Here is a 12532-nt window from a genome sequence, read left to right as displayed (position 1 = left end):
TTGACAACCACCTAAAACCATCGACGAGTTATAGGTCTTCTCTTTCCCTCTCATCGATTTTGTGTGTTTGTATGTTTTCTGTTTTTAATTTTATCGGTCAGTAACACAGTGAAAAGGGTGGGGAAGGTTTGTCGGAGGGTGGCTGGTGATTGTATATGTGTGTGTGTTTGTATATTTTTCTCCAATCGGTAACAATGAAAGGTGGATGGGTTGGGGAAAGTGAAGGGGATGGGGGCATTTATTATTATTTTTTTAATTTAAAATGATAATATAGATAATAAATTGATTTTAAAATAAAAACACAAGGGTATAATGGTCATTTAAATTTTGGCAAGGACTAAGTTCGAAACAAAATTGTCTTTCAAGGATGAAACGTGCAATGTTAAATCAAACCACGAATGGTCTAAGTTAAATTTTGAAAATAAAGACTAGACATGTTTTCTGACATATATGCAAGGGATGATTGATGTAATTTACACCTATGAAAAACTCTATAGTTGAATACGTTAAACCAAGAGCGTGCATAAAAAGAATGCCCAAATCTGACTTCGTATGAGGAAGTTATGATTTTTCTATGTTTCAGCTTAGCAGTATGCAACCTAAAACTCGAAAATTGTTTATATGAGATATGTTATGTTTGAAAAATGAAAAATTGTTTTAAATTTTCATGTCGTTACATAACCTCCCCTATGGCTTCCATCTGTATAACTGAAAACAAAATTCGAAAGTAATGCTTTTGAGTTCAAAGATGAATTTGACATGGGGTGGGGACTATTGATGGGAAGACTGTCTTAAAAAAAAGTTAAATTGAAGATCAAACCAAAAAATAGAAATAGGGAAATATCTAAAAACCTTGATAAGAATACGTGAACTCACAAATATCTTATCTTCTCCAAGCCAAACATGTGGACTTCAGCCATCGATAGCTATAATTCCTTGATCGGTGGTGGAGCAGGCAGGAAAACCTTCAGATTTAGATTGTCGTGGAAGAACAGATGATCGATAAAGGTGGAGGAACCGACGACCGATAGATATTGGCCTATAGAAGGAGGTTATATGGATTTGGTCTAATCGGAGGTGAAGCAGCATAGCCAAAAAGAAAAGAGAGAAGGTTTCTCGACTGATATTGAAGAAACGGAGCTTTAGAATGAGAATGTATTTAATAGAGGGATTCACTTGCTTTTAGCAAACGAAGAACATAATAGAAGAAGAAAGAAGAAACGTAAGAAATAGATAAAGTAAGAACCAATAATTTAGAACTACGTACCCTAGAAATCAACGGGAAATCAACCCACCCTGCTCCAAAAGTACTCGTCGGTTTCTCTTCACAAATTCGTTGACCTCGCCAAATCAAAAGCCGACAGACAAAAAGCGTCGACCGAAGCATATTCATCCTAGGAAGTCACCTATATTGGGGAAAGAAGGTGGATGTGTTGGAGTAGAGTTGCGTCGGTTCGATGGAGGAAGAACGTCAGGAGACGATCAGACCTTCAGTGGTTGATGTCATAATTCAAGAGAGTGAATTGATATTGAGACGGTAATATCTAGTACCAGTGGAATAGGGGAATCGGTGAACGGTCGTCGATATTTGATTGCGATTTAATCGAGGGATGTCCATGGCAGTGCAACATATGATTGGATGGGAAAGGCGGTGGAGGGAGCAACCGATTGAATACAAACGAAAATAATGTGGAAAAGTGTTTAAAAAAATATGAAAAACAGAAATTTTTGTGGCCAAATGTGAAAAGGCAGATAGAGAACAAGGATCAATTTTGTCAACCTCTAGGAACTTTACTGTTCGTAGACAAATTTAATATATATATATATATATATATATATATATATATATATATAATCAATAGAATATAATTGAATCTTAATATTTTTCAACTAAACGCATGACACAATTTCATTTTCCAAAATCTCCATCCTTAATAAAAGAAACATTTTTATGCCACGTGACATCTTCTCCATCTCCATTCTTATAAAGTGAAGTACCAATTTTACCCTCCTACTCATTTAAACTGCAACTGCTCTTATGATGCATTAAATCGAGTCACTTAACTTGGTAATTTGGTATCATTGTCCTCTTAAAATCCTCTTAATTTGGGATATCACAATCTCATGAAATCAAGGATATTGACTTAAATCAGCAACTAAATCTTATCCAAATTTGAATCTGATAAATTAGGGCTTTAGTCGACTTCGTATATACATGGAGGTCAACATTTCTGCTATACCTATATTGAATTTTTTTTATACAACAACAATGATTTTGGCACAGATACAGTGAAGGAAGCTATGAAACAAACCCCTAAAGACATCAAAAAACTATTAATCCTTCACCTTCGCTCCATCATCGGTTATTATCGGTAAGATTTTAATTTTTATTTGACTTCTATGTTGTGATTTCACGATGTTTGGTTTTGATTTCTCATATGATTTCACAATTATACTTTTTCAGAACCCACATTTGTCCGCCATAGTTTTGTTTCTTTCAATTGATTCTTTTTTTTTCATGATCTCGAGCGCTCAATTATACTGGATACAAAATCGGTATAATCACTTCGAGTGAATCACTTTATATATTTTTTTTCATTTTCTTTAATCTAAGAATTAGGTTGTTTATTCTTTTTTTTTTAGAGTACGGGTTACCGTTGATTGGAACAACTTTTACCGGCATATAGCAGTCAGTTTTCAATTCATGAAGTGGGTGCTAAAAGCCTACAGGTTATGATTATTGTCATTGTTGGAAAAAAATGATATATCTTACTCATTCTCTGGTTTACGTATGGTAGCCGATCAAATATTGTATTTATTCCATTTATGTAGCCATAGAGAAAGAATTTTTGTTTAATTAAACTAAATTTGTTATTGCATCAGGATTCAAGTAACTTCTGTTTGTAGTAAGCTAATGAAGGAAAAGGACATGAATTTACAAAGATAAATGACTAAGACAAATGACTATTATATGAATCAAAGAGAGAAAAAAAATAATAAACCTGAAGGTTCATGACAGAAAGAAAAAAATGAAACTTCAAACCCATCTTTATTATTCAAGTTTATCTTTACAATAAAGTTTGTTAATCATGTAAGATTTTAATCTTCGATTTGGGACATAAATAGAGAAAGAGAAAGGAAAAAATACATAATAAATTCTTTTAAATGTTCTTTTAAAACTTTATGCTAAGAAAGCATATCTTCCTAATTTTGCCCTTTGTATTTGAAATATAAGCATATCCACAAGTGAGTTTAATTGCTTTTTCAGAAGTGATAAATGGAAGCAATAGCAATGTATTTTATATATTGTCCTTATTATACCATTGTACTTTTGTATTATATTTTCTTAAATCATTTTTTCTCATTTAGGGTTACATATTATAATCGTTGATAATGTATGCAAGTATATGTTGCTACTAGAAATTGATTATCGGGATAAATAAGATCAAATAATCCTAAAACCTGGAGAATTCATAAAAATGTGTTTGTATTTACAGTTTTCATTGATTTATTTAACATTTACCCATGTTTTATTGCATTGTGTATATCCATTTTCCAATAAACAACAAAATACTTTTTTTTATCTGTATAGGCAATGCACTTAATTTTTTATTTAATTTAAACCATCGTGTTGTTATTTTCTTGGATCGGCGTATTATGTAACTATGGTATTAGTAATATTTGTCCCTTAAACGAAAACACAAATGAAGTTTTATAATTTGTTTATGGGAAAAGGATGATGCAAAAAAACAATTTTAGGCTTGAGTTTTAATTTGACTATGAAAAAAGAAATTTTGACTTTTGTTAGCCGCCAACTTTCTACTTTGTTTATAATTTTTATGTCATTTACTGAATTATGGAATTTGACTCGTTAATGTATGTGATTAATTGTTCTAAATTATTATTTTTCCAGGTGAAATTAATGTATGTGATTAAATGTCTATCAAAAATTTATCAGTCCTGGCTTATGCGTGTGAAATTACTTCTACTTTATGTTCACGGTAAATTTTAATATTTTGGTGTTAGTGCATCCAAAGACGATGAAGTCGTTAGAGCCACAGATATAACATAAACATCTCAAGAATACATTTATCAATATTGTTTATTAACACTTGCTTATTTGTTAAATTACGATTTTTTATTATTATAATGGTTATGATTACATTCGAAAAGTCATTGTACATTTGTGGGGTTTTTAAGTTACATAAAGAAATTTATGTAAACTTTAATATCTAAAGAATATATTAACAATCCCTTCTTGAGGACTGGGATTCAACGGACATATGTGAAATTATAAGTAATTTAGTAGTAGATTAGATTTATCCTACCGAAAAAAAATATATAAAGAGTTTTATGTAAGTTTAATATCAAGTAGAAAATATTATCTAGAATAAGATGATCAAAAACCGAACAAAATCCTTACAACACACTGTTAATAAAAATCACATATAAAAAACCCAATGCAAAACAATATTATATAATTTTTTGAGTATCATTTCTCTTTTCTAATAAAATAATAAATCTAAGCCATTTGTACACTTTTAAAAGCCCCTGAAGATTATTTTCCCGCCTAATTACCATTTTATATTTTAAAAAATTAGTAAATTACATAATTCGTCCATTTCGGATTCCATCAAATTTACATAATTACCCTTCTGTTACTTGAATTTCGGTAGAATCTCTTTAATTTAGGGATAATTCAATATATTAGAGATATATGAATGCCATTATGATTTATTTTATCCCAAAAAAATTAGATCAAATTATTTGAATTCCATTTACTAACAATTAAATAATTAAATAACAATGATACAAGGTTACAAGATCAAACTTTGTTAAAAAATATAATATTTGCAAATCTATGATTAATAATTACTATATTTATATTATATATGTTATTTAAATTTGTAACCCGTGATTTCTACGGGTTGTAACTTAGTATAATAAAAATATAAAACAAAGTAATTGCATTTAAAGTAAAACATGAAAAACTCTATAGTTGAAAGTCTCGCGGGAGATCCATACTATTCCTTAAAATTTTAAACAAAATTTGAAAATCACAAAACCAAATAATCGGACTCATCTCCCGCGGATAGCGTTTTAGCAAATCCAGTCCGTTGAAACAACACTCCATCCAACGGTTAATACAAAGCTACGATCGATCCCAAATTCCCCGCCACCCACCTTTCTCTCTACATAACCAAACCATGTTTGCTCTTGTTCTTCATCGATTATCGAAGAATTCATTCACTACTGCACAATCTATTCGTCGACATACAGAAAATGGACGGAGATGGAAAAGTTAAGAAGGGCGCCGGAGGAAGAAAGGCAGACGGTTCAAGGAAGAAGGCGGTTTCCCGTTCTGTGAAGGCCGGACTTCAGTTTCCGGTTGGTAGGATTGGGCGTTTTCTGAAGTTAGGACGTTATGCTCGTCGTGTTGGAAGCGGTGCTCCGATTTACCTCGCCGCTGTTCTTGAATACCTTGCTGCCGAAGTAAGTTTTCTCTTACAATCTCCTTTCGTATCGATAGAAGTTGAATACGGATCTGATTATCAGCTATTCAAGTTGTAGTTTATTTTAAGGATTTCTTAAATCGATGCCATGGCGGATTATGAAGTTTTTTTTTTTCTGGTTTGATCTGGATTTTGATAATTCATGGAACATCTTCTAATCTACTTGATTTTTGTTGTTTGTAGTTGTTGGAATTAGCTGGAAATGCTGCGAGGGATAACAAGAAGACACGAATCATTCCAAGGCATCTTCTTTTGGCCATTAGAAACGATGACGAGCTTGGGAAATTATTGGGTGGAGTTACGATTGCTCATGGCGGTGTTCTTCCAAATATTAATCCTGTTTTATTACCAAAGAAGACTGCTGCCAAGGAGCCTAAATCCCCATCTAAGGCTACCAAATCTCCTAAGAAAGATAAGAAGGCCGAGTAGATTACTTTGTTAGAATTGTAGTTTTTGTGTTAGAATCATATAATTAGTTTGTATGTTGATGTTGATCAAGATTTAAGTAATGAAACCACTTGTTTTACTATAATGTCGCGATATAGATTTTCTTATTGAATGAGTTAACCCCATACTTATTATGTTTTTTTTCAAACAAATTACATAGAAATCAAAACCTCAATCAGAATTGGCATTGGTTTTGTTGGATCATGTTGCGCAAATTGGTCCTATTTGGGTATTTTTTGTTGGTGCTTGAGAGTAATATGATCATTTTTGGAATTAAAACGTTTTATGGTTTATTAGAAGGATTGTGTATAACACTTTTTTGATATAGTATTTTGACTTTATGATTGGATATACCGAATTCCACCTTATGAGGACATTGAGTATTCAATTTATAGGAGTATGAACTCTTTTGAGATATCGATAAATAACATATCATTTATTATCAATAAATGATCATCAACGAGTTTGAATAATCATTATTTTCATGGCGGTTTTAACGGGTTATTAATAATTTGATTTTTAATACTAATTATTTCTATCATTGTAATAAACTCATTTTATACAATTATGCATTTTGCATCTCCAAACTTCTTAAGAGAAACGAAAAGATGGTGGATATCTACCTATGACAGTAGAAAATTGGTAGTTGAATAGGGAATGCCTTCTTCCTTTGGGGTGAAAAGAGAACACCATGAATCGTTATCCTTACCATGAATTGATGATCTCCTGGAGTGAAGGTTTAAACATTCTTTTATTAGAGGTCTTAGATGTAAGAAACTCCATTGAGTTATGATGTTTGTAAGGACCAATGCACGTAATGCATCTAAGCAATATATTAAGTTGAATCATGTAATGGAATTTTGGATAGTTCAAGTTGAAGTATCGTGGCTTTGCGCTTGCTTGATGATTATGAGGACGAAATCATCGTAAATAGGTGGATCGTTGTAACATACTGTATTATTTTAGGTGCCGGAAATGTTGGGTTATTTGGTAAAAAAATATTATTTTATAATAAAATAAATGATAAAATAAAATATAAATTAATTAAAAATTAATTAATTAAATAATTGAAATGCAAGAAAATTATCAAGTGACAGCATCCGCATCTCAATCTTGCAATTCCATTTGGAATGCCACCTAAGCCCAAAATGAGTCCACATCATATGATACCTTTCGCAGGTTGCAAGCCTTGCAAATAACTTACACCTCGTTTAACAAAAGAAAAGAACATAAGAGAAAAGAAATTAATGAGAGAAGTATAGAAAATAAAGGAAAAAAAAATTTCTTTTGTGTTTCCGAGTTGGAGAAAAGTGGAAGAAAAATGAATTAGTTTGTTCCTTCTTTCCAAATCCTCCCAAATCGGAAGGAATGTTAGGAGGGGAAAGTGATCCTCCTATTTTTCTCCACTTCTCTCCTTTAATGAAACTCGGAAACACCAATTTCTTATATTTTCTTCTTATTTCCACTCTTTTTCTTTTCTTTCTCTCGTTAAGTTGAACTCGGGGGGAACAGGGTGTTAGTGATATATTATATATTATAATAATAAGGTTGTAATTAGTATTGTATTGAATGAACAATTGTTCTTATTTTTGTTATATATATATATATATATATATATATATATATATATATATATATATATATATATATATATATATACACACTTAAGTTATTTTGTTTTCACTATCTATTATGTGCATGTATGATTGATTCTGGACCAATCATTTTAGTTATTTTAAGAAAGTAATTAATGCATATTACATGTTGAAGATATAATGGATATTAATTACATCTTCAGCATTTAATATGCATTAATTATTTTCTTAAAATAACTAAAATGATTGGTCCAGAATTAATCATACATGCACACAATAGATAGTGAAAACATTTGAACCTAAGTCTCTCCTTCTCTCTCTCTCTCTCTCTCTATATATATATATATATATATATATATATATATATATATATATATATATATATATATATATATATATATATATATATATATATATATATATATGAGTAAAATCAACTAAGAACACCTAAAAGGTTGAGAACACGAAAACAAATTTGAACCATTAAACTAAATCTAAGGCTATTATTGAATGGTTCATTTATGTAAATTCTTAAAATTACAAGAATTAAAATGCAACTTTAAAATTGTCAAAAGGGTAAAATGGTAATTGATTGTTAACCTATGTTTAGCAACTCCTACAATCTCTCTCTCTCTCTCTCTCTCTCACTCTCTCTCTCTTATCTCTTCCTCTATACCCCTGCTTCTGCATTTTTCACAACCCTGCGACATCCTCTCATTTCCAGCCGCCGCTATGTGTATAGTTATGATCTCCCAAGAGCTCTTAAAAATAGAGAGATAAATATGATATTTTCTACTATTCTTCATACATGTCAAGGAGAACGATGATGAACATCTCATTCGATCACAGGGCTAGGATGTTTGCTTCTCCTAAAATTGATCTGGAAAGGACCGATGAACAACGATTTTTGTATCGTGAAGGTGGGTGTAAGAACCGAAGAAAAGAGGATTTTTGTCGAAAAAATTCTGAAGAACAGAGGCAAAGAAAGAAACGCGATCCTATTTTCGATTTTTTTTTCCGGATTTGTGATCGAAGTGTTGGATCTTTTGTGAAATATGAAGATCTTGTAAGACCATATTTTTCTTTTGTTTATCCCTTTTTGTGTTGTTATTTCATTGGTCCATATTATAATAACATACAAAGAACGTACAAATATTTATTTTGTTATTTCCAGTTCCATTGAATTGGTTGCAGGTTATATTAGAGGAACAATGATTTTTGTATCCCGAAGGCCGAAGGTGGGTAAAAGAACCGAAGAACATAGGGTTTTTGTCGAAAAATTTCTGAAGAACAAAGGTAAAGAAAGAAACACAATCCTATTTTTTGAATTTTTTGATTGAAGTCTTAGTTTAATTCATTTATGAATATAATGGTATAATTGCCATCTTTCCCTTACCTTATCTGTGTGAATGACCTAATTAGTAAAAAATGATTATATAAGTCTGACTGAGTTATGTTGGAATCGATTGCATAGTAAAAGAAGTTTCAATCATAATTTCTATATTACTTATAGTATATTGGATTTGTGTTGTTTTTTACCCATTTTTTGTTTACATGCTTAAACGTTTTGTTTTGTAGACACGTTCGATGTTAAGAAGCAATTGAATGGATGAGGAGAACATATAAGCATCATTTTGATCTATATGTTATAAATTGTGTTTATTCATTTAGAATTATAATGTATTGGTTTTTATCTATGTTTTGTGATAATAAATGTAATTGGTTTATATTTATAAATTGTTGTGTATGCATGTATGATTATCATTGTGTTATAGGTTTTTTTTATCTCTACATTGTATTTCATTTTTTCATGATTACAAATGTATTGGGTTATTTATCATTAGAGTGTTCTATGAATTCATGATTATACAAAAAATTAATATTATTTATGAATATAATTTTATAAATATATCAATTCATTCTTGGCATATTCATTCATGAATATAAATTGTTGATTTTTATTTCAGTAGTATATTCATGTATGATTGATAGATTGTATTTTATTCATTTTTTAATGCAATCGTATAACATCATTTTATTCATTATGAAAACGTATTAATTACAATCTTCCTTCAATTAAAAAGAAAAAAAATGATTAACTAGTTTTTTAGGTAGGTATTAAATTCAATCCCAAAATTTAGGAAAGTAGGATTTAATTTAATTTTTTATAATTTAATTAAAATACACTATTACTAATATGTCCTTGTATATTGATTGGTCTACAATTGTTCTCGCGTTCTCAACCTTCTTAGTTTTCTCAATTGAACCTCCCCTATATATATATATATATATATATATATATATATATATATATATATATATATATATATATATATATATATATATATATATATATATATATTAGCCGTTTACCCCGCACTAAGCGACGGGTGCGAAGAGTTTTTAGGAGATGATGAACACATTTCGATGTAGAGTTTCTTTGCGTCTATCAGATCAAACGATAAAAAATATAAAATCATTAAGTATTAACCAAGTTACAAAATTTTGATAACTCTTTGCTTTTGACAATCCTTAAACATTGATAAGCCAACTTATGTATCGCTTCCACGCAAAATGTAATTAATCATTCAAAATGTTAACTCCAAATAAATGTAACATCTTAAAGTTTTCATTAACATTAACCGGTTTAACGGGCGGTGAATTTGTAATATTCAACCCGAGGTGTAGTTTCCACTGTATGTTGAGTTGCTTTTCTGTTCTGAAACTCTCCTTTTTCGAGTCAAAACAAAAACTCAAACTATTATTTTCCAATATAGAAGATCATTTACCATATCTATAGGAGATGAATTAACTAAATATAGACATATATGGTATAGCATAAAACTTACAACATAAGCCTTCAACGATTCTTTTTCTTTTCTACGAAGAATGTATTTTTTTAATGTACTTCACTTTTGTGTATGTTGTATAGGTGTTCTTGTACGTATGATTCATTGTGTCGAAAATGTATCGTTTTATAATTCATGACAAGATATTTGAAAAAAATCTTTATTGTTGTAATATGTCCCCCAACGAATTGTGTCCAAGCGAAGATTTGTTTCCATTTTCCAAGCGATTAGTTTCCATATTTTAACAAACGTGAACCAAAAACTTGAGTCAAAGTTCAAGAAACACTTTTTTTTGTATCATTTGTGGGCCGAAATCTAAACATTTCTAAACAAACATCCAAACACCTTTTGCTACATTTGTGAACCGAAATCTAAGCATCTTTACCCCTCATTTGAGCACTTATTTGATATCTTTGTCGTTGAAAAGTCAAATCCCAACAACCATTATTATTGGGTGGAAATTTCTTTTGGCAAAAATATTTACTTGAAGCGAGAATTTTATATACAAGTAGTTGCCACTAAAAGTAGAACTCTATAAGAAAAACAACTCAGTTAATGTATATAACTATTTCATCATTTCGTCCAAATTTTCTTGTGTTTCGCTTAAAGTTCAACCTCCACAAATATCAACTTTGTTATTTTTTTTTTTTAACATTGCAACAAATTTTAACTTTATTTTGAAAGCCAACAACATTTTGAAATTAGGAAATCAATAATAAAATTAAATCTCATTGTTTTTTATAAACAAAATGAATGTTTATTTATTTTCTTTTTATCTACATTTAAAATCTTTTTCTTTTTATTTAATGTTTTTATCACTATTTCAAAATATATTAATTTTGAAAAAAAAAATACTTTGTATGTAAATGCTAAATTAAATAAAAATGTTACTAATAATAAGATAAGTTACTATTTCCTCAACAAACAAAAATATAAATTAAATATTAACGCACACACCTTTCTTTTTCTTTGTTTAATGTTTATAAATCTTTATTATATCATCTACACGGAAATCAAAGGAGCAAACATGCTGACCAACCCAAATTGTTGGGTTAAGTTAGCATAAAACAATGGAAATATACAAAGTTACTAACTAACGAATATTCAATTTGTTTGAATGTAATGTTAACATAAGAGTTAAGGAACATATGATGTTTTTCTTGCGTTTTACACACCAGAAAGTGTGGAGATGTTTTCCTTGGTTCAATCATACCACAAAATTCAAATCAATGATGCGTTTAAGAATAAATAGTTGCACCATATAATGAAAATCATAAATTTAACCTCCCTCCTTGTGATCCACTACTTAGAAGTTTTAAAAGACAATAATGGAACCTCTTTGTTGTTTGGGTTGCTTGTGACTTGAGTACTCTACATTTATATCCCACTGCAGTGTAACCACCCCTGCCTTCTCATCCTTTTTTTTTAGTAAAGGATGGATCCACCTAACATGAAATGACATGTCATCATTAAATAACCCAACATATTTAACACTTGACAGATAACTGATTAGTCCAAACATTGTTTTCCTTTTGTTTGACAATATATTGTTATGCTATTTGTGTAACTCTTGATCCAAAGTACATGATGACACTTCAATTCCGTTAGCAATACACATGATGAGTATGAAAATAACACTTTAAATTTTGACCAAAGTGGCCCTTATATTATGAGCAAACTAAGTTCAAATATAGTTTTAAATTCGATTATTACCCTTAAGTTTGCAATTTCCTTTCCAATTTCCCTATCCCTCCATGTAGAAAAGTGAATCCAAAGCTTCTAATATCAGGGGTAAATTCATCAATAACTACTAATTATAGGAATTTGAAAATTTTAATTACCATGTCGTTCCAGACCATGGAAAACTGTAAAAACGACATGAACAATAATATGTAATCTGAAAATAGGAGCAATGTAGTTTCATACATTTGAGAAAATTGTCAGACAGAACCTCATAATTGATGGGGTAACATAACAAGAGCTTTCCCACTATCCATAAGTTTTATTATTTTATGTGTGTGTGTGTTGTTGGCACCCATTAGCCATCATGTACATTAAATTGATTGTCAAAAGAGCAAAAATAAACCCACTGATAGTTTTTGTGGGTTGCATGTAAGTTCTTTATGTT

The 12532-nt window shown here is 30.0% G+C and overlaps 1 protein-coding gene across 1 annotated transcript; it reads left to right on the top strand.

The window, feature by feature from the left end:
- The first annotated feature begins 5221 nt into the window (after positions 1–5221).
- Positions 5222–6045, top strand: LOC111883510 (histone H2A). Its single transcript, XM_023879827.2, has 2 exons — positions 5222–5493; positions 5697–6045. The coding sequence occupies exons 1-2, from the start codon at positions 5284–5286 to the stop codon at positions 5940–5942; spliced, it is 456 nt and encodes a 151-aa protein (XP_023735595.1). The 5' UTR covers positions 5222–5283; the 3' UTR covers positions 5943–6045.
- The last annotated feature ends 6487 nt before the right edge of the window (positions 6046–12532 follow it).

This window comes from Lactuca sativa, chromosome 5 (assembly GCF_002870075.4).
Source record: "Lactuca sativa cultivar Salinas chromosome 5, Lsat_Salinas_v11, whole genome shotgun sequence".
In the NCBI taxonomy this organism is placed as follows: domain Eukaryota; kingdom Viridiplantae; phylum Streptophyta; class Magnoliopsida; order Asterales; family Asteraceae; genus Lactuca; species Lactuca sativa.
The sequence above is the reverse complement of the archived record's forward strand: the minus strand, read 5'-3'. Positions and strand labels throughout refer to the sequence as shown.